Raw genomic sequence first — 27,456 nt, 5'->3', positions numbered from 1 at the left:
TTTACAGGAACTTACAAAACTCTGTCGTAAAGACAACTTACTGCCTTTGTAGGGAAGGTGAAAGAAATCCTTCATCTGCTGTTTGCTCCTCGTTTTTAAGCCACTTGGGAGCTTTCCAAGCCACAGTGGCCAAAGCTTAATTTGTCGGAAGACCAAGTCACCAGCCTTGTTTCCTCAGTCGGGTCCGTACAGACACACACTCACAGCGACCAGCTACGACTGCACTGGCAACAGGACACTAAATAAGGATGCTCCACACGACAGACCACGGGCTCCCGACGCGCACCTACACTCGGGGCGCTCCTGTCCCCTCCGGCTTCCCCCGCCTCTCCCCGTGCCAGCGTCCCAGGGTCAGTGGGGTATTGCTTGTCGAAGCCGTGGCGAGCCGGCGGCGCCGCCGAGCGCGTTAGCTCTCGCAGCCGGCGCCGTTCACGGGAACCTTGGACACGGCAGGGCAGTCGCTCCGGAAAGCATCGAGGTCCTCGGTGGCGGTGGCTTCGGGGCCGGCGGTCCCCGTCCCCTGGGGCAGACAGGCACCCCGGGGACCCCCCTGGCTGCGGCCGCTGCGGGAGCAGTCGTGGTGCCCGTGGTTGCCCAAGCGGCTGGAAGCCACCACGGCTTTCATGGCAGCCTGTTGCAAAGGCACAGCGGCGTGAGCGGTTATTAGCAGACTGCTCCCCTTCGATGCCGTTCCCGAGGCGCTCGAGCCCCTGGAGCGTGCAGAAGGGGAGATGGCGCCCGCTCCTTCAGCCGTGCTGAGCTGGGAAGCGCAAGCCCTTCCCCTCCGGCAAGGCTTTTCCCGGCAGCAGCTGCCTGCACGGGCAGCTCGGCTGCTGCTCCCCGGGGACTGCGCAAGGAGCCGCTCCATCGTTCCTCACCCCCCTCCCCGAGCCAGCCCCCCCGAGCTGCCACGTGTCGCTCGGGGCAGGGGATCCTTAAAACCCAGCGACAGCAACTCTCGGTGGCCCCAGCCGTTTGCACGAGGGGACGCGAACACGAGCCACCCCCGGGGTTCACGGGGCTTTTTCACCTTACCTTCAGCTTCCGCCTGGCGTTAAATTCCTGCAGTTTCTTCTGCGTGCTGTCCATGTGAGCAAATTTAGCGGCTTTCCCGGTGACCCAGGGATGCTCCAGAGCCTGGTAGACAGTCAGTCTCTTCTGGGGGTCCAGGACGATCAATTTTCTGACCTGTAACCAACAAAAAGGCTTCATTTGTCGAAAGCCCCTAGTTCTGTTATATCACAAGCATTGCTCTGAAGCCTTCACGCTCGGCAGCCCCGAGCCCCAGCGCTGGCACGCTCACCAAATCCTTGGCATTGAGGGAAACCTCATCCCACCACGGCGACACGAACTCGTAGTCGCAGGTGAGGATGCGGCTGTACATGTACTGGTCCCCTCGCGGGTCGAAGAAGGGCTCGAAGCCGCAGAGCCTGCGAACACAGCAGAGAGGAGCTACACGCCGCCGCCCCGGCCCTGCCGCGCAGCCGTGCCGGCGTTTGCCGACTGCTCGCGGCGGGCTGAGGTTGGAGCAAAGCGTCTCGCCACGGCGGTTTCACCCTCACCCGCGGGGCCCCGGCAGCGTTACTCACAGGATGTAGGTGATGACGCCCACGGACCACATATCCACTTCAGGGCCGTACGGGCACCCGTGGAGGATTTCGGGAGCTGGAAGCAGAGTTTGGGGTTCAAATGCACGGGTGCGGGGAGCTCCCGGCAGCGCGGCCACGGCATGAACCTCACGGCAGAGGAAACGCCTCCTGGGCACCGGCAGCGTCTCCCGAGCCCGGCGCAGCCGTCGGCCATCCCTGCACCGAGCTGTGCGCAGCCTCAGGCAGAGAGCAGCCTCCCCGGGTCTTCCTCCCGCCCCCCAACTCTTCCCTCCCGCTCACCGCAGTACCCCGGCGTCCCGCAGACGGTTTTCATGGTGTCCTGTTCATCCACGATCTTGGAGAGCCCAAAGTCACCTTGGAGGGACACAGAGGGGAGCGGCGCTGCCGTCAGGGAGAGGCACCATTAACCCCCCTCCTGCCACGAAACCCCCCCGGGGGCCCCCGGAAAACCCACCGATTTTAAGGGGAGCGTCGGGGGACAGGTCTGCGTAGAGCAGGTTCTCCGGCTTCAGGTCGCGGTGGACGACTCCGTTTTCGTGCAAATACTACAGAGAGAGAGAAAGCGGGGATGCGGGAAGGAAGGGAAGGGGCAGGGGAAGCCCCGTCTGCCTCGGACAGAGTTCAGGAGGAGGCGGCAGCGATCCGGGACCCGGCACAAACACGGGACCAACTCGTCCGACTATTCCTGCGGTGCCGGAGCTGCCGACACGGCCGCGGGGGCATGGTAAGGACATTTCCCGTTATGAGTTTCCATTTTTAAACCCTCCCGTTGCCATAGAAACCTCATCTCCAGCAGACCTGTGATGCAGAGCGGCGCTGACCTTCCTCCCTCCTCTCCTTCATCCCCCCAAACACGGATAGGAAGAGGCGCCTCTGCCAGCGATGCCTTCGGAGGGCCAAGGGCGAGTGGGCAAACGCCTTTCCCCAGGGATATTTGGGATGGGTGCAGCTCTGGGCCCCTCTCCCCAGGGATATTTGGGATGGGTGCAGCTCTGGGCCCCTCTCCCCAGGGATATTTGGGATGGGTGCAGCTCTGGGCCCCTCTCCCCAGGGATATTTGGGATGGGGGCAGCTCTGGGCCCCTCTCCCCAGGGATATTTGGGATGGGGGCAGCTCTGGGCCCCTCTCCCCAGGGATGTTTGGGATGGGGGCAGCTCTGGGCCCCTCTCCCCAGGGATATCTGGGATGGGTGCAGCTCTGGGCCCCTCTCCCCAGGGATATCTGGGATGGGTGCAGCTCTGGGCCCCTCTCCCCAGGGATATCTGGGATGGGTGCAGCTCTGGGCCCCTCTCCCCAGGGATATTCGGGATGGGTGCAGCCCCCGCAGCGACACCCCTGAGCCACGCACGGGACCTCCTCGCCGGGCCACCCCCAGGGGCCGCGGGGGGGGGACACACGCCGGGGCCACGTTACCGAAACGGCTTCCAGGATCTGCTTGACCACGTGGGCCGCGTCCCGCTCGCTGTAGAAACCCCTCTCCACGATCCTGCGGGCACACGGGGTCAGCGCGGCAGCACAGCCCTGCCCCGCACGGACCCCCCCTTCGCCCCCCGTCCCCCCAACCGTGGTGCGCATCAGCCCCCTCCATCCTCATCCTCCCCCCGCCATGGGGTGGGATTCATCCCCCCTCATTAGGAGCCGGGATGGGGGTCGCGGGGCCGGGCGTACCTGTCGAAGAGCTCTCCTCCCGTCACCAGCTCCAGGACGAGCGCGATCTCGGAGGGCGTCTCGAAGATCTCCTTCAGCTTGATCTGAAAGGGGCGACAGGAGGGATGCGGGATGCGGATGCGGATGCAGGATGCGGATGCGGGATGCGGAGGCTAGCTGTGCCAGGAGGAGCGCATGACTGCCGGGCTGCCGGGGTTTAATCGGGGCAGCCGGCACATTTCCCTCCTTGCCTTTTTATTTGTTTGAACGTGATTTTTTTTTAACTGTTTGCAACAGCCCTGCTCACTTAATCGTGCATTAAAGATGATGCTGGGAATGGGGAGAGACGGACACGCGGCGCCGTTATCCTCTTCATGTCTCCAAGCTCGTTAGCCAGAAGAGGAGCTCACCAAAAGCTTTTTGATTTCGCAGCTTCGTCGGCCACGCTGGCACCTCGGGTGCCTCCGTCCAGCCCCACGGGTGGGAGCAGCCCCTGGCAAAGCCCTGCCCTCGTCCCTCATGGGACGGATCCTGCACATCTGCACTTGCAGGGATGCAGGAGAGATGCACGGAGCCCCGAGGGGCCAAAGCCACCTCTGGGACCGGGGCCCTGGGACCGGGGCCCTGGGACCCCGTGGGCGCTTTTGCAGATGTCCCTTGGACCATTTCGCAGCAAAAGAGGCACTAAAGAAACAGTGTTTTTCTCCTGATTTTTGTTTTTTAGCTCCCACACAAGGTGAGCTTGTCTGCACGAGACCTTTGTGCCACTGCAGCAAATCTGGAATTAACAGGTCTCTCTTAAAACTACGTCAAAATGCAATTTTTTTATTTTTTAATGGAAACCAGAGAATTTCATGCTTCTTAAGACTTTTGTGACACTGCGAATTTCATGGGGCTTTAATCATTACCTTCATAGGCTGGGTGACAAGCCGTGATACCCCGCAGGGTGAGAGACACTATGTGGCAGCTTATTGCATTATAATAATACACAGAAGCACTATAATTTTCCTATTAACTTCAAAAGTTTACAATCCTATTATCATCCGCTGTTGAGGTTGGTGCTGAACGATAGCGAGCACATAGACAGCACCAGCGTAAATAATGAAACGGAGCATCTCTTCTTCAAAAATCACTTGAACTTGGGAGTGAGCAGAACCCTACAGAAAACTCAGTGATTTAAATATTAAAAGTGTCTGGCTGGTTCCTCCTCCAGGTCTCCGTGGTGCTGCTGCCTGGAGAGTAAAGGAGGAGGGAGGGCAGAAATTGAATTTTCTGTTGCGTTTCTGATAACACATCAGAGAGGAGCCTCTCCCCATCCATGGCCGATATCACCCGAGCATCCTCCCGGGCTGCTCCGAGCGGGCAATCCCCATCCTGGCCGTTGTCCCTGCGTCTGCCCAAATGTCCTGGGACAGGGGAAGCGTCTCCGTGGAAAAGGCTGAAGCGCCTGATTGCCCCAAAACGCTGAAACACACCAACGCCCAAGGCAGGCCCACGCCGAGCTGGCCCAGGCCCTTAGGGACGCCCCGGCTCCAGCGTGTTTGCCCCCATCATCCCCGTTTTTAGGATGTTTTGGAATTCTCTTGGCTTCATCTCTTTGCATCAAGGTTTTGGACGGTGGCGGGCGGGCAGGACATCCCCGCCGGGGCTCCTCCAGAGAGCAAAGACTTATTGCTCCAAGGACGGTTGAGGTGGGCTGGGCTGGAAGCAGCCGTGCCAGGGGTTTTGAGCGATGCTGCTGCTGCTGCAAAAAAAAACCGGCAGCTTGGGCAGCAGCCACCAGCGGCGAGGCGATCTCCCGGTGATGTCCCGGCGATGTCCTGGCCACAAAATCAACTGGAGCGGGGTCTGTCGCACCCCCGCGGAGCCAGCACTCAGCGCCGCGGCGGCGGCAGCTGCCAGGTGGCTTTTTGAGTTATTTCTTTAACTCAGGTCGTCTCCGAGACGCTTTTGCAATTTGCCGGTGGAACTAAGCAGGCGGGAATAAGCCTTTTTGGCAGGTGGAGGCACGGGGGGCGCGGAGCCCCCGAGCCCCCTGCCATTGCAGAGGGGCCGACACGGTGGCCCCGGCTCTGCTGACACCGGCGGTGATTAAATCCGCTCCTGGGCGTTGCAAATCGTTCCAGCCGAGCTGCCATTATCCCCCGAGCGCTGAGCAAGAGAAACGGCGGCCGGCCGCACCGGGACGCAGCGCCCAGCACCCGCGGCCCCGTCCTCCCCTTTTATCTCCCGTTGCAGGATTCATTACAGATGGGCAATTTTCTGTGGTATTCATTTGATCTCCTCGATGGAAATTGCTTACCAAATGGAAATCTCAGGCCAGGGGATGGGGCGGGGGGGGAGGACGGGGGGGCCCTGGCCCTCGATATCAGAGCTGGGAAGCTCAAAGGCACCGCAAGGACCAGGAGTTTCATGCGGCAGCGAGCGGGGAGTCACCGTGCCACGGCGAGGAGCAGGCAAGGCAGGGAGGGGACGTGGGGTGCAGGCAGGGTTTCCCGTGGGTCATACTCACGATATTGGGGTGCGAGAGCCGCAGCAGGACCCCGATCTCCGTCCTCACGATCTTTTTGTCAATCTGGAAAGCAGAGCCCACGTGGAAGTGGCGTTACCTCTGCTGCTGGGTCCGGGTCTGGCCCCCTGCCATGCAGAGACCCCTCTCATGCACCCAGTACCTGCCCCCCACGCCACCCTGCTGCACCCCCAGCCCAAACCCCAGCCCTTTTGTCCATCCAGGACCCCTGGACCGCGGGAGCGATGCCTGGCCGACAGCCCCATGCCCGTCCCGGTGCCAAGGGGCTTTGGCAGCGGAGGAGAGACACCCCCCCACTCTGCAGCCCCCCGCCCTGCTGACGCTCACCGTCTTCTTCAGTATCTTGGCAGCGTACGGGGTGCCTGTGCCCTTCTCCTCGCAGCTGTACACCACCGAGGTGGCTCCCCTGCGGGAGGGCAGAGGGTGCGTGAGGTGGCCTGGAGGCAGCCGGGACAAAGAGGGGGGGTCCCCGCTCACCCCGTGCCCCCCACCATGACCTTTGCTGGCCCCAGGCCTGAGGAGCTCAGCGTGCATCCCCCCTGTGCATCCCCCTCCCCGCATCATTTCCAGCGTTCCTGGGTAAAGCCATTTTAATTAAAACTGAGTCCCACAGGGGGTTTAAATCCTTAAGCAGCTTTCACGACAGGACGGAGCTTCCCCCTCCCCGCTCGTGAGGACAACCTCAGCGGGGACCGCAGGGACGCTGCGAGGGTCCCCATCCCAGCCGTGCTCCTGGCAAGGCCACGGCACACGGGGCGATCCCGTGCCACCGCAAAACCTCCCTGCCGGGTTAAACCGCTCCAAGTTACAAGAGGGATCGTTCCCGTTAAAGCCCCAGCAGTGCCCCTCGGCTGCCAGTGGTTGTTAGATCTAGTTAATAACGTTTTCTAACCACTGGACGGTGAAATCAACCCATTGCTGCAGGCTATTATGGGGCTCGTTTGCAATTTCTTCTTCGCTGCCTGGCTCCTCGGAGCAGATTAATTCTCACCCCCGAGGAATCGACCATGTTTTATTGCTCTTTGGCTTCGCCATCGTCTGGGACCGAGTTCAGGCTCTGCCTCGAGGTGCATGGCATGCCCGCCTGCCCGTGCCCTCAGCCAGGCAAGCACCGACACCGAAAGGCCAGCCCCGTGCGCCCAGACACCGTCTTTTGCACCAAAATCTCCCCCGAGACCAAAACCAACCCACGGCATGGCTGCAAGCGACCTTCTGCTGCAGCCCCACGTGCTGAATGCCCTGGTGCCGCCGGCACTCCCCGGGGTGCTCTTGTGAAAGAGAGATTTGCTTTAAAAACGAGAGCGGATTTTGCAACTCATCCGGCTGAACGTGGGAATCGCGTTCCCATGGCAACGGCAGAGCCGGGTACCGGGTACCACGGGGATGCTGCGGGGCCTGGGGATGCTGCGGGGTTGAGCAAAACCCAGCAATTCTAGACCTTGGCCATTTTCAAAACGTTTTCTTCCTTTTGCTTGACATTTTCTATGAAATTTTATTTTGCAAATAAAAAGCAATTTGGAAACAAATTGCTCAGGCTTGGAGGGGAGAGGTGGCCGTCACCTCCTTCTTCCCCAGCTCAGGAAAATGGGCAGAAGGCTTCAATTTGAACCCAAAATGGCATCGCTGCTGCTGCAACCGCAACAATAACGTGGTTCCAGCGGGAGAAAAAGCCACGAGCACCTCCCCTGGCTCCCGCAGCCGGGGCTCAGCTCACGGCAGGCATGGTTTTCACACGCACCGGGTGGTTTGCAGTAAACCAGCAGCCCTCTGCCCTGCCGCTGCTTTTCTGCACACGCCGGACGCCTGGTTATTATCCTGACTTCCCAGCCGGCCTGGGCATGGGGGCAGGACCCGGCAGCCCCCACTCCTTGTCCCTCCACCCCCTCGCCACGGCTGAATCCCAGCCCGGACCCTCTCGCCCTCCTGCAAGATTTTTCCGCGCAGACAATTTGCAGCCTGATTCCTGCTGCTAAGAGGATCATTTAGAAGCCCTCGGCTCTGTGTTTAGGAGGTGCTGGGGTTGCTCCTCGGACGCAGCACAGCCTGCTGTGCCCGTGGCGCGGCACCGGCTGCCCCTCACGCGTTCCCAATTACGGCAGCGGCTGGATTCGCGCCGGCATTCGCTACACCCCAGCCCCTCGCCCCGCCGGCCCCAGCAGCCGCCGCTCGCTGCTGCTTAAGGCCTCAAATAAATATCCGCAATCAACCTTGACTGCGACAGGAGATAATTGCATTTGCTTTACAGATGAACTGGAAAATGTCGAACAATGGGATTTGCTGAGAGAGCCTGGACCGGCAGTGGGGGCATGTGCAGCCTGCCAAGCGCCAGGGCCAGCCCGTGGGGAGGATGGTGTGAACCCACCGCCGAGCCGGCACCCCGGCCGGACACTGCTGCCCACGGCCAAGAGCAGCCCCCAGGCTGCTCCGAGTCACCCCCGGGGCACGCCAGGCTGGGTCCTCCCCGCTGGCGTGGCAGCGCGGCCGGTGGGGCGGCCATCCCGTGCTCCCTCCCTCCATCCCCTGCTCCCTGTGGCTTCTAAGGCCAGAGCAGGATCCGACCTCGCAGGCTGGCACGGCGGCTCGGGCGGCTTCGGCACACCACGGCAGAGAGGTGCTAAGCGAAAGCCATGCGCGGCGAGCAGGCTCCTACTGCCCCGGATCACACCGTGTGCCCAACGCACCGGGTGTGCAGCCGCGAGCGGATGGCTGCAAGACCCGGACCAGTTTGATTTAAACCTGGATGCTGAAACTGGATGGATGGATGGATGGATGGATGGATGGATGAAAGGGGGCCCAGGGGCTCAGAGCCTGTCCCTCTGTCCTACATCCATCCGTGCAGGGCTGCGTGCCGCCGAGCCCTGGGCTGACACTGGCCACACCTCGATAAGAAGCCTTAAATACCTGCTTTTACCAAAGCTGCTGTTTTTTCCGGCTCAAAGGCTCCTCTGCCGATGGAAACCCTGCGGACGGCTGGGGCTGGCCCAGCCTCAACCACCACCACCACCGAAAACATCTGCTTCAGAGCCAGGGCTCGGCGGGCAGCACTGCCTCCTCTCCGCCGGCACAGCCCAGAGCCCCCCTCAAATGGGACCGTCAAACTTTCCGCATGCAGGATCCCAGCACCCCCTTGTACCCCCCTGCCCTTCCGCAGGGAAGGGCCCCTTGCCCGAATCCCCGTCCTGTGAAGCAGCAGGCAGAGAGCAGAGAGGAGCCCTGGCGTCGCCGAATGAAGGGCAGCTCCGCGGCGGCACGGTCTGGTCTGCACTAACAAACCCAGCCCGGATAAACGCGGATGGTTCAAAGGGCAGGAGTCAGAGGAGACTTTCCAGGGTGGGAAGAGAACCGGGCTGGGTCCGTGGCCGCTTCCCGGGGTAGGAGGGCTGCGATGGCAGCACGGGAGCTGCTTGGTGCCAGCGCTGCCGCTCTCCTCCGTGGGACATGGGAGCTGGGCCTGGGCATCTCCGGGATGCGTGACGGTCCCTGGGGCACTGGCAGCCTCCTGGCTCCGTGGGCACTTGGCACCGGCCCTGGGCTCCCCCGGACGCTGCATCCCGAGGGGCTCCACGAGGGCTTAGAAACGGCTGAGCTGCCGCGGAAGACGGCAGTGCCAGAGCGGCGTGTGCCAGCGGTGAGGGCAAACCCACTGGGGAAGCAGAGATGGGCGCTGCCTTTGGGCGGGTTTAAAACACGTGTCTCCTGGCAGCCCCGGGAAATGGCACACAGCACCCGTGGGACCTGGCACGCCAGCCCTGATGTCCCCTGCCCATGAGGATTTACGGTAGGGCCGCTAATAAATAAGTCACGAGAGCCTCCACCAAGCAGCCGGTGGCTGCCGAGGCGGCTCCCCTCCGAGCCACCGCACACGGGGACACAGCCGGTACCCTCGGCGTGGCTTTCCGACCCACGTGGGACAAATCCAGATCTGGGAATGAATCCCCGCTGGGGCCGTGTCCCTTTGCTGGGGCTCGCACTGCCTGTGCTTTGCGGGGGGCTGCTGCAGGAGGGACCTCTCGCAGCCCCACGCCGTGCCAGGCTCATCGCCCACCTCCCCAAAGCCTTGGGCTGCTCAGAGGGGAGACGGGTCTTGCTACGAGCTGGCTCTCCACCACGGGGGTTAGAAACGCATGGCTCCACGTGCACAGGGAACCTGGGCCCCATCCTGCAAACCCTCAGTGAGCGCTCCCAAAACCACCGCTGCAGCGTCACAACAGATCCCGAGCCCCAGCTTACATGTGAGGACAGAGTCTCCCTCCATTCCCCCCCTTATCCATCCCTCTTCATCCATCCCTCCATCCCCCTTCATCCCTCCCTCCCTTCCTGCATCCCTCCCTCCCTCTCCCCACCAGGCCAGTCCCTGCCCCCATCGGGACACACTCCCGCGCAAGGTGGGCTCCTGCCCCCCGCCAGCCCCTGCCGACCCCCCCGGCAGCCGGTACCGTCCCAGCTCGGGGCCCACGACGTAGAAATCTTCCAGGGCCGTCTCACGGTGGGACCCGTCGATCCAGTACTCGCTGCCGGTCTTGGAGGAGGGCATGGTGGGCCGGGGGCGGCGAGCTCCCGCCAGCTGCTGGGAAGAAGAGCCTCAGACATCGCCGCGGCCCCCCCGCCTCGCGGCCCCCACGCGTGCGAGCGCCCAGATGGCCCGGCAAAAAGCAGCGCTCGGGATTATCGAGCGTGATGAAGTTGCGGCCACAAATCTCCTTCCCACCAGGCACGTACGCTGCCTTTTTGGAGATAATACCCCCCCGCCTATGTCGTGTGTCCCCCCCCCGGCTTTTCACACCAGGCCCCCCACGCTCCCCCGTTTCCCACCCCATCCCCACCTTTCTGGGGCTGCCTCGGCTTTTCAGAGCGCGGCAGGCCAGACCCTGCGCCCTGAGCCCAGGCTGTGCCCCACGGACTGGCACGTTGGGGTATTTGGAACCCCGATTCCTGCAGTCACCCCCAAAACCACCCCGACATCAAGCATGCCCACCGACCCGGGGAGCGCGCCTCCCACCGCGGGGCCCCGCAGCCCCTTGCTCTTTGCAACCCCGTTAATATTCGGGTCATATTTGGGGGACCCAGCACATACCGTTAGCTGCGGTGTTGCTGCACGGCGGAGCTGTGTCCCCCTCGGCGCTGCCTCATCCCCGGCGCCGGGTGGCTGTGCGGAGGGTGGGTGCTGGGTGCGGGGGCTGAGCAGCCCCCGCACGCCTCGGTGTTGCCGCTGCGCCCGGCTGCAGCCCCCCCCGGGCCCGTGCTGCCAACCGGCAGACAGGGCCCCCCCCGCTGCTCCCCACCGGGGCCGGGGGGGTGTTAAGGCTCAGGTCCTTTGGCGGTGCTTCGCAGGGTGCTGAGGCGCAGGGTGGAGGGCTGGAGGGATGCAGGGCTGGAGGGAAGCGGGAACACAGGGATGCAGGGATGGAGGGATGCAGGGATGGAGGGATGCGGGAACGCAGGGATGCAGGGATGGAGGGATGCAGGGATGGAGGGAAGCGGGAACGCAGGGATGGAGGGATGGAGGGATGCAGGGAGCGGGGAAGGTGGGGGCGCGGGGACGGGGCTGCGGTGCACCGGGACCCTCCCAGGCAGCAGCACCGCTTTCCCGGCTGGCTCGGCCGTGCCACCCCACGGCCCGACGCCGCCACTGCACCGCCGCCCCGCCGGCCCCCCCGGGGCTCCGGGCTCTGCTCAGCGGTCGGGGCGGGGGGGGGGGGGGGGGCTCAGGGCGGCCCCGGGCCCCCGCCCCACGCTGCGGCCGCTCCCCGCCGCTCGCAGCCCAGCGTTCGGGATCCGGCCCCGCGGCGGGGCCAGGCTGGGGGGTACCGCGCCGGATCCGGCCCCGCTCCCCGGGGAGCACCCGGCACCCCTTCGGGTGCCGAGGGACCGATCCTGACCCGCATCCCGGGGAGCACCCACGGCCCTGCACCCACCCGCAGGGCTGCATCCTGCTCCGCCCCGGGGAGCACCCAGAGCCCGGCATCCCCTCCCACCCCCCCCGCTCCGGGTCCCGGATCCTGCCCTGCCCCGGGACACGGGCGCTGCCGGGCGCGGCCGCACGGTGACGCCGTCGCCCACCGGATGGGAGCGGGGGGGGGGGGGGGTGGCGGTGGGGCGGGTGAAATGGGGGGGTGGGGGGGCGGGAGGGGGAGGGGCAGGGCGGGGCTGAGATTGGGATTGGGGCGGGATTGGGTTGAGGGGATGGGGTGGGAATGGGGATGGGAAGCGGGGGCATGGCAGGAGGCGGGGGGCTGGGGGTCGGAGTGAGATGGGGCCAGGGATGGGGTGGGGTTGGGGTTGGGGTGGGACTGGGATTGGGGATGGGGTGGGCTGGGGCCAGGACTAGGATGGGAATGGAGATGGGATTGGGGATGGGGTTGGGATGGGGCCAGGGATGGGATGGAATGGGAGTGGAAATAGGGCTGAGGTGGGACTGGGAACAGGGTTGGGATGGGGACAGGGATGGGATGAGAATGGGGATAGGGCTGGAGTGGGACTGGGGATGGGGTGGGGTTGGGACGGGGCCAGGGATGGGATGGGAATGGGGACACAGCCAGGGTGCAGTTGGTCCCGTGGCTGGGGCCGCCCGCGCTGTCGGGGAGCCCCGTGGGTTTTGTGTTTCCCGCAGCAAAGGGACCGGAGCAGGAGGTTTCTCCTGTACGTACGAGGGGAGGAAACGAACCCCGGCCGAGCCCACGGCCGCGGGTCGCAGCACCCCGGCGGTGCCAGCTCTGACAACGAACACGCAGGAGGCGGGGGGGGGGTTCAGCAACACGCTCCATTCCCCCTCCTTGTCAGCCGTGGCCAGGAACCGGGGCTGCCCTCGCTGCAGGGCCCTCCCAGGCGAGAGGGGCTCCTTTTCGACCCTGCTCCCCAAAGCTGTGAGCCAGGAGCAGATTTTTATGTTTTGCTATTAAAAATTGGAACTAGGGAGAGCATCCCGTGGGGCAGCGACCCTCCGCATGGGACTGACAAGCAGTGGAGCCCCGGGGATGCTGCACGGCCTCCCCACTGCTGCAGCTCGGACGGGAGACCCGCATGAAAGGCCCCGCCGCAAAGGTCTCGCCGGCACGAAACTTCCTCCTTGTAATGGGCTTCCCAAGTATTTATTAGAATATTTTATCATATCTGAGGGAGGCAAACTCAGCCCTGCTTGATCTAGTCTAGTTGCAACTCTCTTTTGAAAGGGATGTTCTTAAAGGGAGTGACCTGCTCAGTGAATAAATTGACTCTGCCTCCGTTTCTCCCCGTCCTGGTATGTTGTGGAGCCAAGGGTGGGCTGGAAGAGGCTGGTTTGCATAATTAATATTTGTCGCTTCATCCAGAACAAGCACAATCCCCCTGTTCATCCCCAGCCCCAAAAGAGCAGGGGGCTGCGTTTGAAAAGCAGAGGCAGCCCCTTCCCTTCGGAAACCAGGTAATTCACCTCTTAGCAAGGGGGCTGCAAACCCACCCGCGGCACCCACAGACACCCACTCTGCCACCCACGGGTGGGCGTTGGATGGAGCGTGGGGCTGGATCCAGCCTGGGCAGCGGGAGATGGGATGGGGCTGTGACGGCAGCCCCGGTCCCCTGCACACCCCAGTGCCCCACAGGAGGGGGCTGCCCTTTGCAGCACCCTGTCCCCAGCCAGGACACCTTCCCGGGGTGCAGAGCCGGCCCCCAGCCTGCGGGAAGGGGGTGGGCTGCACCTCCAGGATCCGGCCCTGGCACCGGGCGAGCTGCCCAGGGGAACTGGCCTGTCCTCCCGACGGTTTGCTGGGAAGATGGGGCTGGAGGAAAGCCTCTAGCCTTTTGTCTGCGGGAGAGGAATTAATTATTTTGTTCTCTCATTACACTGGAATAAAATCCATTTTAGAGCAGCATAAATTTAGGTGCCTGAAGTCGCTTTTTTTAACATCCTGGGAAACATTTCTCTCCCTCTCTCGCCCTTTTCCAAATAATTTCTGTCTCACTGCGCAGCCATCGACGTTCCGGATGAAGGACAAGATGGAGGGGCATTAACCGAAGTACGGCAATGGGGCTGTGTGGGGTGCGGATCCTTCCCTGGATGGAGGACAGGAAGGTGAGGCCAGAGCGGGGACCCCCGAGGTCCCCCTGAACCCCTCAAGCTGCCAGCGCTGAGCTGGGGGTCGCCGGCAAAGCACAGCCCGGGCAGAGCAGTGCCTGGGAACGGTACCCCACGAGAGGGGCCGGCTGCCGCCTCCCGCCGCCGAGAGATGCTCAATTGTTTGGAACATAAAATGGAAATTAATACATACGGTTAAACTCCCCCCGGCATCCCCCCCCCCCCCAGCGCCGCTCGCCTTGTTAATTGAATGGCACGAAGCAAATGAGGTCAGAGCTCACTTAAGCCAGACAAGGACACAGAAACACATCGCGCCGCCTGACAGCGAGGCAGGTCTGTCTACCTAGTGATGTTTAGCATTCCTGCCAGGAACCGCTCATTAAAAACCTAAAAGACGGCTTAAGCATCCCATTAGAGACTCTCGTGGCCTGTAGTTCCTTCCCTCGCAGATATGTTTGCGGTGAGAGGCCGGCGTGCGCAGGTAGCGAGGATCAGAGCCGGGCGGTGGGAGGGAGGAGGGATGGGGGTCGCACGCCTGCTGTGGGGCCGCATCCTTCCCCATCGTCAGCAGCCGCGGCCCGCAGAGGCGCGGGGCCCTTTGGGGTGCAGCGGCAGCACGTGGGGGTCCCTCGTGCACCCAGAGCCAGAGGGGAGGAGAGGCAGGGAGAGATGCGGCCGGCCGGGATGCCGCCGGAGGAAAGCAAGCCCCGTGCCTGGGACGTGCTGCCGAGGCTGAGCTCCTGCTGCTGGTGGTGCCCAGAGCCCCCCCCCGCCCCATCGCCTTCCTTGTGCTCTCCCCTCTCTCTAAAGAGCTCCCCCCGGCCGGGGTTGCGGGAGTGTTTCCCACGCCGTGCCTCAGTTTCCCCAGCTCTGGCAGGGCGGCACAGCCCACCCTTGCACAGGACCATGGGTGCTGAACCTCCCCATTTCCAGGGCATCCCCGGGGATGCTCCCGGCTCTGTCTCAGGCATCGACTCCCACTCCCGGGCTGGACCCTGCTGCTTTCGGTGGTCCATACGTGCCGCTCCAGCGGTGCCCCACCGACAGCAGGAGGTGACCAGGCCATGGCTCACCAAGACTCTGGGCAGAGGCAGCGTGCGGGGAGCTGCCGTCCCCCAAATCCCCCCAGGACCCAGACCCTCCCGGGCTCCACTCCCACGAGGCTTCACCCAGGCGAACCCAACAGGCTCTGTGCCGGGGCTGCGGGCACCCATCCCCACGGGACACGCTGTCCCTCCGGCACTGGCTGCCATCACCGCCGTGGGCTGCGCTCGGTGCTGCACGCCGAGGTGCCGGGATGGGGTCCCTGCTCCCCGTGTCCCCCCCAGTGGGACCCCAGGGCAGGCAGATGGTGGCACTCGGAGCCATCCCGGGGCTGCTTGACACCCCAGCCATGAGCACCCGCATTTCGAGGCCTTGCTCAGGCAGGAGCACGTTCTGCCGCTGCCTCGGGACTTCGGCTTCCCCGGCCACCCCGTCCTTTCCCTGGCGAGCGCGGGGTGCCGGGGCAGAGCCCATCCGGCATCTCCCCACTCCCAGAGGAGGCTCAGGCATCCAGCATTTCCCTCTTTAAACAAAGGCAGCGTCTCCCTGCGCTGCCGCTCGTCCTCCTCCCGCTCCTCCGCTTCCTCTTTCTTTCCTTTCCCCCTCTTTTCCTTTTTTTTTTTTTTTTTAAAAAACAAGAAATGAGTTGTCTTCCCGCAGATGTGACTAAAAGCACTCTGGAAATGTCAGCCACTGCTGGAAAGGGACCCAGATAACATTTAGCTTTAGGTAAGAGAGTAGATTTTCTCTGCACTAATTCATATTTATAAGCTCTCCTGTTCCCGGGGAGAGCGCGGCACTGATAGCACTTGCTGATTGCTAGCGAGCGGAGCAGGGAATTGTTTTCATATCTGAGATTAAAGAGTGGTTTCTGCTCCCAGTGGCACCTGTGTATTTACGCTGGTCATTCTCAATTCATTCTTATAAGATTAAGACTGGAAATGGGAAATGGTTATATAGTGCCGAGCCCAGGAGAGGCCGGGGGCCGCGGGGGGACGGGCAGCGCCGGCTCGGTGGTCCCGGCACACGAAAGCCCAAGGCGGGAGTAGCAGAGCCTGGACCCCGCGCCGGGGACAGCCCGGTCCTTTGCCGGGGGCTGGGGGCTCCGCACCCCTTTGGGGGCTCCTGGTGGAAACGCTTCGCCGAGACGGAAACTCCTTGGCCAGATCCTGCGGGACGGTCCCTCCGCACGGCCCCGGCGGGGATGGATGGGTGACGGATGGGTGGTGGATGGGTGACGGATGGCTGGAGCGGAGCGGGCAGAGGGACGGACGCAAGCATGCGATAGATTAGGTGAAAGATGTATTTCTATTATTATTTTTCAACACATCCTGGGGTTTGTGTCAGCTGATTAAAAGCAAACAAGTAAAGCCCTTCTTCTCCATGGCGGATCAAGGATCTGGGAACTTTTAGAGCTTTATTTAGTTTTTATCTTTTTTTTTTTTTTAAATCATGTTTGCGAACTGGCTGAGCAGCTCCAGAGAGAGTCAGAGCGTAAACATGGGGGGAAAGAAAAAACCGGGTTGTGTCAGGGATTGTAGGGCCTGGAATTAGGGGGAGGAAGGGGAAAAAAAAAAGGGGGGAGGAGGCGGCGGGGGAGGCGGGAGGGGTTCGGGGTGGAAAGGGAAAAAGGCGAAAGGAGAAACAAGACAATGGCAGAAGGCACCCCGGGGACTTCCTGAGAGGTTTTAGAAATTCAAAATACGCCTTAGAGCCTCAAAGCTGTGTCAGTCACAGCCCCGGTGCAGGGATCACTAAGGCTGCGGCCAAACAATACCAGATTGTCTGAGGAAGGTGGGAAAATAGGGGGTCTCAGCGGCTCCCGCTCACACCAGCGGTTCCGCTCGTCAAGCACGCGTTCCACATGAATCAATTCTGGACAGAGCCTCGGCATAATCCCCGCCAGCCTCGCTATGACAACTTGAAGGAGAATTCGGCGGCTGAGTGACAGCAGACGGAGAACTGACACGGCAAAAGACTGCAGGACTTTCCTTTCCTTTTTCTCCTCTTTTTTTTTTTTTTTTTTCCCCCTCTCCCCTTTTCCCGCCCCCCCCCGGTAACTTTTTTTGGGTGGCTCGTTTGGGCGCGCACGCGTCCGCACGCTCGTGTGCTCACGCATGTGTGCTCACGCATGTGTGCTCCCGGTGCCCCGCGCCGCCGGAGGGGGCAGAGGGGCTCTGCTCTCTCCTTACAGCCGAAAAGACCCCTCTGACCTTGCCCCGCTCCTGGGGACCCCCCCGGCCCTTCCCGGCACCGGGGATGCTCAGGGTCCAGCCAGCTCTCCCGCCACCGCTGCCTGCGAGGCCAAGCTGACCACGCGTTTCGGGGAAGGCGCAGGGGGAACGGCAGCGAGTCCACGGGGGCCTGGGGGTGCTACGGGGTGCGGGGGGCTTGCTCCGGCCGGGAGCCCGCAGGAGCACTGGCAGCGACCTCCGTCCAGGGCTTTGGTGAAGGAGGACACGTGGAGCTGGCACCTCACCTGCACGCTTCCCCGGAGCATCGGCCAAGGTTTTCTGTGGCTTCAGTGCAGCCCCTCGCGGGGCACAGGGCGGCTGCAGGACCCCCCCCCAGAGCCAGGGGCTCGCAGCATCCCCGGCGAGGCCGTGGGGGTGTGGGCGGGGGGCTGGCAGGGGCAGGGTGGGAGCTGCTAAGGCTTTAATAACCCCAGGCTCGTTATCAGGGGGTCGTGGTGGGAAGCGTGGCTCTTTCAATTAGCCCTTTGCTGGTTATCACCCACGTGTGTTTGCAGTTTGCCGTCGAGGGGCTCCCGACACCTTCCCCACCCGGCGCGGGGGAGGCCGCCTCGGCCAGGCTCCTGGCCACGAGGGCCCAGGACGCGGCCGAGCGGGACAGGGACCGGCAGCTCACCGTCACGCCGGTGAAGCGATCGGCAGAGCGGGGCTGGTTTGGGTGCAGGTGGGCGTTCGTGGGGAGGGGGCCAGGCGGCGAGGAGCTGCTCTGAGATCATATTTAAAGATGACGGTGGTTCAAGATGCTTCTCCGGCCCTGCAGCTAAAAGATGCACTAATCACCTCCCTGCGCCTGCCGCCGCTTACCCCTGCCCTCTCCGCTCCTGCCTCGTTAGGTAAATGGCGTGTATTATTAATAATCATATCAAGTGCTTTTGTCACCTCTGGATCCTGCTCCTTTTTGGGCTCCCCTGTTCTGGTTCCACATGCCTGCTCGGGGAGGCAAGAGGTATAAAGGAAACTAATTAAAAATTGCCAGTGTCTTATGTTGGAGCATTTGGGTGCGTTCAGTAGTGAAAGACAAGCGTCTTGTTGCAAGAAAATCAATTTTACAGTTACAGGAGCAGAATAAATAGAGGTGGTGCGTTAAAGCAAGAGGATGAGCAGGGGCTCCGAGGGTGCCAGCAGGGATGCGGGACGAGCCGTCCCGAGGATGCTCTGGGTACCCCGGTGTCCGCACCCTGAGCCTGCCCCGGGGCGGTGGCTGCTGCGGAGCCGTGGCTGCTGTGCCCCAGCAGCGGGTTTTGCTCAGACCGTGGGGTTTTCACCCAAAGCAGCTCTGCAAACCAGGCTCCGCGCCGCAGCCCGGGCTGGCCAGCTCCATGGGGCGGTTTCCAGAAAAGCCAGAATTGGTCCCCAAAATGCCACGCGAGCATCGCCGGGAGGTGCACGTGGGGCCGGGGGGTCGTCCCGTCCCGATCCCCGGGCAGCCCCAGCACGTCCCCGCTCACGCTATGAATCCATTACCCATCCCCGCCGCACGAATCCCTATCTGTATTTTATTTATATCACCTCTCTCTCTGCAGGCATGTGGCTAAAATCTATTGGTTTCGTGCACAATTTCATTGTCTTTTTGGGGTCAGGAAAATGGTAAACAAGCCAATTATCCTTGGCGGAGGGGGTTAAACGCTCCTCACCCCGCACAGCTATCCGTCCCCAGCCGGTGGGTTTCCCTGATGCTCAGGACAGTTATCAGCTGCCTGGCAATGAGGGAGCAGCAGACGGGGGGCCCAAACCAAAATGACTTTTATGCTAAACGGGATGCGGGCAGGCAGGGAGCGGGCGGGGAGTGCGGCAGGAGCATGGGCGGCCGCAGGGGACCGCTCCGGGACCCCCCTTCGCCGACACCGGGGTCTCTCTGCTGCTTCCAGAGCCATCACCACCGCGGTGACCCCTCCTGCTCCACCGCCCTGGCTGGACGCAGCATCCCGGCCCCGGCAGGATTTTCTTTTCTTTGCTCGTCACACCAGGACAGCGCCGATCCCTAATCCTCAAATCGTCCCTTGCCGGTTTTACATACATCTCTAAGCTCCTCATAATAGATTTATTTTTTAAAAAAATTTAAAAAAGGAAGGAAATAAAAACCCCTCTGTGGGTTATTACAGGATATTTTTGTTTTAATTGAAAACTACTCCAAGCACAGAGGGCCGGATCCTTGCCGGTGTAACCCAGCACAGTCAGCACCGCTTGGAGGGATGAGGCCACTTTATGCCCGTGCAGGATCTGGCCCTCCCTGCCGGATCCCACCCAGGCCCCTCACAGCTGCTCTCACCAGCATCCTTCAGCCCGGCCGGGGAGCTCGGCATCCCTGGGAAACGGATTGAGCATGGCCGGAGGAACGAGGGACCGCGGCAGGACCGGCCTGGCGAGGGACCGCCAGCGTCCCCCACCCCGGTGAAACGCCCCGGGGAGAGGTTGCCGCCTCGCACCCACCGTGCCCCTCACACCGCCCAGTCCCGTGCCCGCGGGGCGGGAAAGGAGAGGCCAAGGATGCCCATGGATGGAGAGGAGCAACCCCCTGCAAGGCACCCCCCCTCCTCCCGCACCCCATCAGCCGCCCGCCAAGGACAGCCATTAATTGCAGGGATGACTTTTCGGCCGAGCGGCGGCGAGAGCCCAGGCTGGCTCAGCCGGGATTGTCTTGTTTCTCTGCACCAGATTGAAAATCGATACGGGAGAAAATTGAAAAATACATATTTGGGGTGACAGGGAGAGGGACGGGGAGCACCAGGTAAAGCCGGGGCTGTTGTAACGGGCTTCACCCACCCGGCGGGCGGATAAATCATCGCCTGGTCTGCACCAGGCGGCCGAAGGACTTCCCTGGAAAAGAGGAGCCAGGAGCAGAGGGCAGCCGGGATTGATCGGCTGGTTGTGGAAGGCAGGACGAGTGCTAGCGAGCCGCTTTCCCTTTGTTAGGATCCATGCCGCTCATTTCCCTAATAACCCGCTTTGGAAGCTTTTAAGCACTTACAGCCCTGCTGAAGGCATGAGCTGGGCTAAAGGCTCTGCTCCTTCCCCGGTCACCCCCTGGTCAGCTCGGGGCTGGCCGGGCTCCGGCCGAGGGGCTCCACAGCGGGGTTGGGGTCCCCAGGTGGGGAACCGAGGCGGGCGAGGGGACGCAAAGCCGGTCCCTGCAGCGATTCACCTTCCTCCCGCTCCAGTGCCTCGAGGAAGGGCAGCACATGGGCACAGGGGTGCCACAGCAACGCCACTGTGCGTGCACATACGTGTGTGCAGCAACAAGTGTGTGTGCATGCATGCTGCAACCTCCATGTGCACGTGCACATGCTGCAACTTGTGTGCGTGCCCGTGCATGCTGCAACACGTGTGTGTGTGCATGCTGCGATGTGTGCATGCGTGCTGCAACGCGTGTGTGCGCGCACCAGTGCATGCTGCGACGTGTGTGTGCGCACCAGTGCATGCTGCAACGCGTGTGTGCGTGCACCAGTGCATGCTGCAACACCCCGGTGCGCAGGGGACCCAGCCCTCGCCGTGCCTTGGCGCGCTCACGCCGTAGGGCCCCCGCCAGCCCCTCGCCGCCTCCCCGGCCCCCGCGGGCAGCTCCTGCCCTGCACCCTGCAGATGGGGTTTGCTGGGGCATCGCTGGTGCCAGGGCGGCCCGGCGGAGGGGAGCTGCTGCATCGCTAACCAAACTTAATTAAGTTGCTGAGATGGTTTCTTGGAGTTTGCTCGGCTGGGTTTTTTTTTTTTGGAGAGAAGTTGCCTTGAAACCTCGGTTCTGTGCGGTCTGGGGAGAGAGGAAGGTCTCCGGGTGAATTAGCATTTATATAGCTGTGCCTTGCATTTCAAAACCCCCTTTATCTCTATTAGCACCTAATAAAGACAGAGCTTTGCTCTAATTCATAATTATAGCACTGGATGGAAATATTTGTGTTTCTATTCCCTGGGAGTTTGCCTCCAAACCCCTCAGCCAATTTGGAATGAAAGATGGCCGTGTTTCCCCCCGGCCCCGTGCTGGGGCCATCCCGCCGGCCAGCGAGGGGCTGCTCGTGCGCCCGCGCATGGGGCAGAGCCGGGGTCACCCAAAACCCGGGGCAGAGCCGGGGTCACCCAAAACCCAGGGCCCACAGCTGTTTGCATGAGGGGTGCTTGCACGAGGGGTGCTTGCACGAGGGGTGCTTGCATGCGGCGTGCTTGCACGAAGGGTGCTTGCACGAGGGGTGCTTGCACGCGGTGTGCTTGCACGAGGGGTGCTTGCATGGGGGCTCGGCTGCCCGGCGCAGGGCCAGCAGAGAGGCCAAGACAGGCAGCGTGGGCAGCCGCTGCCTGCACATCCCTCGTGGCTCCCGCCTGGCCGGCTGCAGGGGACACAGCCGTGGCCCCGGTGCACGCAAGCCCCTGCCCGGCATGGCCCACTGGGGGTCCAGAAGCCCACTGGGCTCAAAGGGCCACCGTCCCCTCGCTGGCTCTGGCCACCCGGGGCTGGATTTGGCCAGCAGCCGTGTGGGCAGCTGCTCGGCCGGCACCCACCGTGCCGCCCCGCCGCGGCTCTGCCTCAGCCGTGCAAGAAGCTCGTTGTGGATTCACGGCACTCCCCAGCACAAATGGGTTTAAACTACCTTAAGTGTTTCAGCAGGGAACTGGCGCTGGCGGTGTAACACTGTATTACCACAGCATTAGGAGTGAAGTATTGATCCTAATCCCCTGGTTCAAAAATAGGATTATCAGAAGGGGAGGGGAGGGAGGGGGTGCGGCAGGATGCCCCGTCCCCAGCCCCATCCCCAGCCCCGTCCCCAGCAGACCCGGTCCCTGCGGTGGAGGAAGAGGCTGGGGGACCACGGTGGTACCTGGATGTCCCTCGCCCCAGGGTGGCTGCATCCCCCCGGGGCCGGCACCAGCCCCTCGCCGCCCCACAGGGATTTGGCCACCCCGGGCTCTGCGGGCAGGGGCCGAAGCGGCGTTTGGGTGAGGGTGAGCTGTCGTCACAGGGTTTCTCCTCCTGCAAATCAGGTTGGCGTCTCCTTGTAGCAGTGACCGTGGCATTAGCGGTTCCATTTGACTGTCTCCAGATGCATATTTCCATTACCCGGCCCCTGAAAAGCCATCTTCCCCGATCAATACCCACGCCTTTATTCCTGATTGATTGATTGACTGATGGAGCAAGCCACCGCCGGCTCAGCCCCCGCTTTCCCAGGCCTGGGGGGCTTTGCTGGATTTCTGCTACATTTTACTCTTGCTATTACTCTTTCTTTTACCCTTCGCTGCCCAGCAAGGGGGGAGCAGACCCTTCCGTGCGGTGCCGGCTCCTAACAGGGAGTTGGCTGCCATGTGCCGCACGAGGACGGGGCCGAGTGGGGCTGGGGGGGCTGCAAAGCCTGTGAGAAACGGGGTTGCACCGAGGAGCGGGTTGCACCAGGAGCGGGTTGCACCAAGCAGCAGGTTGCACCGAGGACCGGGTCACACCGGGGAGCTGCTACGGTGCCCCCAGCCCCCCCGGGAGCCCCCCGGGCCCCGGGCTGATGGCAATGGTTAGTCAGTCATGAAAGGGGGAAATGGATTCACCCGAGCCCTCTGGTGTGCATCTTATTGCCTGTGACACTGGGCTGGATGGCTGCTTATTATTATAGATTAATGCATATGATCGGAGCTGGGGATGGATTCGGGGCTCTTCTGTGCAGGAAAAGAAGAGGGGGGGCCTCCGAAGCCCTCCGCACGCCCTGCCCGCCATCCTGCCTCCTCTGTCCCAGCCCTGGGGCTTTCTCCTGCTGGCTTGGCCCTGGCGTGGGACCCGGCTGCCAGGCTGAGCCCCCACGGCACGGCCGTCCCCTCCTCGGCTATTTGCTTCTCCCTGCCTGGCTGACTCTGAATACAGTTCGCATTTCACTCCTAATCTCCTCTCTTTAGTTTTTAATCCCCTCTCTCCTCCGGGGCTGCTTTTCCCTCTCCTCCCTCGCCTCCTCTCCTTCCCTCTCTCCCTTCGCCCTCCCTCTCCTCGCAAGACAAATTACCCTTAATGATATGCTGAAGGCCATGACACCCATGTTGTCTCTTTGTCATCCTTCGCGGTGCAGCGTGAAAAGATAATACAAAATGCGGCACTTATCTACAATTGAGCGGCAAGACAACTTGCTAATCCCTTAATAACGTGGCGGCCAGGGCCCCATCGGCTGGTGGCTCCCGCCGCCGCATGCCAAATCGCCGCCGCCGCCGCTGCCAGAGGCCGGCTGTGCCCCTCGCCGGTGCGGGCGCGCGGTGCGTGCCGTCTGCCGGGGCCGTGGGTCCCCCCAGCTCCCGGCGGGGAGACGGTGGCAGCGGATGGGGGGGAAAAACCCACATTAATGGACCCGAAAAGATGCAGCGAGGGGATGGGGCAATGGCAGCGTCAAGGGGCAGCGTGGAGGGGGCAGATGCCGGCCCCAAGGTTAAAAGGGCTGTATCCCTGCGGGCCGGATCCTGACTCCGCTGCTGCCCATGGAAAGCCCGTTCCTGATGGCTGCTCTCGGTCCAGCCCCGCTGCGGAGCGGAGCAGGGCACGGCCTCGATGTGCACCAACCCATTGCACATCGGTGCAGCTCTGGGCATCCCAGAGGGGTTTATGCCCTGCGCCCACCCCGCCAGGGTCCCGCCGGGGGACGAGCACCGCTGCACCCAGAGCACGACTGCCCGGGACGGGGATACCGGGGCCCCCCGAGTCCGGCATCCCCCTGCCCCGCGCCACCGTGACGGACAGAAATTGCCACTTAATTTCCGGCTTCCTTTCCCCTTCCCACCCCCGCCGTGATTTACCTCTCCCCAGAGGAGCCCAAAAGCTGTAAACACACTTTTATTTGTCAGTTGTATCCCTGCAGCCGGCGAGGCTGTTGAAAAGGTAATATATGATTTCAGTCCTCTTTGCTTGATGATGTCGGGATTAGGAGCCCTACATATTTTATAGAAACCTCTACATGATCTTCCTTTATAAATCATTTAAATAGGAGTGTCTTTTCTTGGTGTGTGATATAAAATATTTACTGGAGTGGATGAAGGCTATTCATCCGTGTTTACCCTCCCGCTTTCCAGATCGGCTGCATTTACAAACAGCTCAGCCCGGCGCAGCCCTTCGCCGGCTGCCTGCGAGGAGCCGGTTCAACGGCAGCTCGGCCGTCGCACAGGGAGGGCGACAGCCGGGATGGGCTGCCTGGGGAGGGCAGCTCCTGCCAAAGGGAATTTTGGGGCATGTTCCCCCAGCTCTGGTTTGCTACAAAAAGAAACGATCTTGGTACAGCATCCCAGAGCATCCTCCCCATAGCGCCCACCAGCCCTGTGCCGGGGCGTGCTGTCCTTCGCCTGGCTGGCTCCAGCCCGCAAAACCGGGGTCCTCCGGCAGCTCCCGCATTCCCAGGACTGGACCCCCCCATCCCCACTCACCCCAGCGCCTGCCCAGCCCTGGCTCCAGCCCCGGCAGCCTCTGTCCGCAGCATCCCGCTCCCCACCCCATTAGCATTCATTGCAATTCTTTTCATTTGTTACCTGGCAGGGGAATGAAAACACGTTGTTCCCCCCAGCAGGGTGTTTCCTACGGCGAGCCCCAACTTTTCAATCATTTCTTGGCACCGCCGTGGCAGAGAGCGGCCCCCCCGCCCCCCGGGCAGGAGCCATTGCTATTAAAAGTCTCACCCAGGGGCATGTATTTTACATAAGACGCCATGTACATGCTGTGCAACATTCAGGAGGATCATGCTGGAGCAATTGGTCCGAATATAATGCCGGTTACCTTGCGAGAGAGGAGCTCTCCGAGGGGAATGGATGCTCACTCGCTGCCTGGGGGAGAAATCGCTCCCCGGCAAAGCTCTCGGGGCTGGCAGAGGGCAGGGATGCGGATGCTCGGCGCCCGCTTCGCCTCTCCCACCAGCCAAGCTGGGCTCAGGGTGGGGGCAAAGGGGCAGGGAAGGTGCCCGGGGTGCGGGCGAGATGCACCGACCTCCCGAGATGCGTCGCTTCCTACGGATGCTCCCGCGCCCCGGGGGGGCTGCAGTAGCCCCCAGCCCACCCCTCCATCACCCTCCCTGCGAGGCCGCCCTCGCCCTCTCCCCTCCTCGGGGCGGGGGAATTAACAGCTGAAGAAAAACTAAATGTCTAGTGGCCTGAAAAGTTTCATTTCCTGCGAGCAGGGCCCTGCCAAACGGCATGTAAAGGAGGCTGCCAGCGCTGTGCGCAATTACACACCCGGCTGGCTTATTTCATGGAAATCAATGGCCGCAAAGGGACAGCGCGGGGGCTCCACGCAGCCGCCTCCCCCCTGCGCCGCCCGTTCCAGCCACCCGCCGGTGCCGGGCACGGTCCCGCATCCAGATCGGCCGGGAGGAAAGGTGCCGGCGCTGCTCGGGGAGCGGCGATGGGAGCCGGCATCCCTCGCCGCGTGCGACTCGTCTCTGCGGCAGCTCAGCCAACTCCCCACTCTCCTCTTTCACGCTATTTTCATAAATCATCCCCCCGATCTGGTATTCTCCTGGGTGCTCAGCAGCCGGCAGCTTGTTACATGAACGTTTCGGGTTGTATCGCTTGTACCTATCAGGAGATAAGGCTGGGGAGAGGGATGGCGGGAGGGGAGGCAGGCAGTGAAGTGCAGATGTGACAGCCAGGTAGCAGAGAACAAGCAGCAGGGACGGCGGGTCCCCCCACGCCGCTTTGTCAGCGCTTTCCCCCTGTGAGCCCGGCCACCTCTCGCAGTGATGGATGCACGCTGTTGTCGGAGCCGTGCCGAAACGGGGCAGGAGCCTGCGCTGGGAGCTGCCGGAGAGAAGTGACGGAGCCTGGGAGGTGCCAGTGAGCCCACGGTGAGCGCAGGGTGCTGCAGGGTGCTGTGGTCCCCTGTGTGGGACGGGACCGGGGGACGCAGGGACGAGCCCCCCAGCCCTGCTGCAGCTGGGTCTGTGCTCTGCTCTGCACAGCTGCCGGGGAACCGTGGTGGCAGAGGGAGCCGGATGGCACCGTGCAAACCTCGGTGGCCACCGTGCAAGCCTCGGTGGCCACCGTGCAAGCTGGTGCATCCAGGAGCTTGAGCTCTGCAGCATCCACAAGCCACGTGCAAAGGCGCAACACCACGGGGGACGCCGGGAGGCGAGGGGGCAGCCCGGCTTCTGGGAATTCATTTAAACGGAGCAAACTGAAGGCAGACGCTGGGGAGGGGACGGGGGGCAGCTCGCAGGGAGGGAGCCCAGAGCACGTGGCGGGGAGCGGGGCAGCATTTCGGGGGGTGGGCTGGCTGGAGGGGGGGGTCAGGGTACCAGCAAGCTTGGGGAATCAAGCAGCCTTTGCAGAAAGGATCATTTTTAGCATGGGGTGCTCCCAGCCCCCTGCTCTGCCTCGAGCAGCCCCGGGGAGAGCTCGGCTCAGCCCATCCTCATGCTGCGAACGTTTCCCTCAGCACACGGTGTCCGGGGCTGCCCCCAGCGCTGCCAGAGGAGCCGAGGCAGCATCCCCTCCCGAGCAGGCACCGGGCTGGCCCCTCTGCGGCACAAATCGGGAAAACCCCGCTGCAAAGCACGGCAGGGATCGGACCTGCCCAGCTGAGCATCCCTCCTCTGGCTGTGTTTCGCCTGCAGGCTTCTGAATCTGGAGCAAGAACAAGAGGAGGGGAGCCAGAGGCGTGCCAGGGGAACTGGTGAGCTGCTGGCCAGATCCTGAGCCTCACCGAGGTGTAAACCCAGACGATGTTACCGGGGCTGGGGAGGCTACACCCTCCTGAGCAAGCTGCGGATCGGGCTCCTGTGCTGTCTGCCACCGTAACTTCGCACCAGGCGGGATATTCCATGGGCCAGTGGAGCACCGTGCGCCCGCTGCCTTCATGGGATTAAGCAAAAAAACTATTAACACTGAAATGCTGAAATGGAGCAAGGAGCAGGGTGCCGGCGGAGACGCACAGTAGCTGCTCTCCTCGGAAAGGTGCACACCATGACCGGGCAGCAGCCGCCACGGGGGCTCAGGACCCCCGAGCTGCCCCGGGGCCGGCCCCGGTGCCCTTGCACTGGAGCGGATGGGGAGCACCAACGCAGGACGGCGCAGGGTCGCAGCCGCGGGGCTGTCACCTCCCAAAGGTGCCCTTGGCGTTGCAGCTGGGGTGACCCAACCATGCCTGCGGCCGCCGGCACCCCAGCAGCCGCCCCGCATAGACACGAGCTTCATCCCCCCGGGATCGCACGGGGCAGCTCCTGCCACCGCCTCTGCGGCCACACACGGGTCCGGCAGTTGGTCGGAGAGAGATGGAGCCGAGCGTGTCCTGGGCTGGGAGGAAGAGGAGGAGGAGGGTGCAGAAGGGGGAGGGTGTGCTGGAGCAGGGCTGTGCCGGGAGACCTCCCCTTCGCTGCTCAGTGGAGGAATTATGGC

At 62.7% G+C, this 27,456-nt stretch overlaps 1 protein-coding gene across 1 annotated transcript; it reads right to left on the bottom strand.

Annotated features, from left to right (window-relative positions):
• Positions 1–406: 406 nt before the first annotated feature.
• Positions 407–10,321, bottom strand: LOC127025546 (calcium/calmodulin-dependent protein kinase type IV-like). Its single transcript, XM_050910589.1, has 11 exons — positions 10,224–10,321; positions 6,115–6,193; positions 5,770–5,832; positions 3,279–3,361; positions 3,024–3,096; positions 2,065–2,155; positions 1,890–1,964; positions 1,590–1,665; positions 1,304–1,430; positions 1,036–1,188; positions 407–631 (listed from the first exon to the last, which is right to left on the bottom strand). Exons 1-11 carry the CDS (start codon positions 10,319–10,321, stop codon positions 407–409), a joined length of 1,143 nt encoding a protein of 380 aa, XP_050766546.1.
• Between the last annotated feature and the right edge of the window lie 17,135 nt (positions 10,322–27,456).

The sequence above is a fragment of the Gymnogyps californianus genome, chromosome 24 (genome assembly GCF_018139145.2).
Source record: "Gymnogyps californianus isolate 813 chromosome 24, ASM1813914v2, whole genome shotgun sequence".
Classification (NCBI taxonomy): Eukaryota; Metazoa; Chordata; class Aves; order Accipitriformes; family Cathartidae; genus Gymnogyps; species Gymnogyps californianus.
This window is presented reverse-complemented; position numbering and strand designations above follow the sequence as displayed.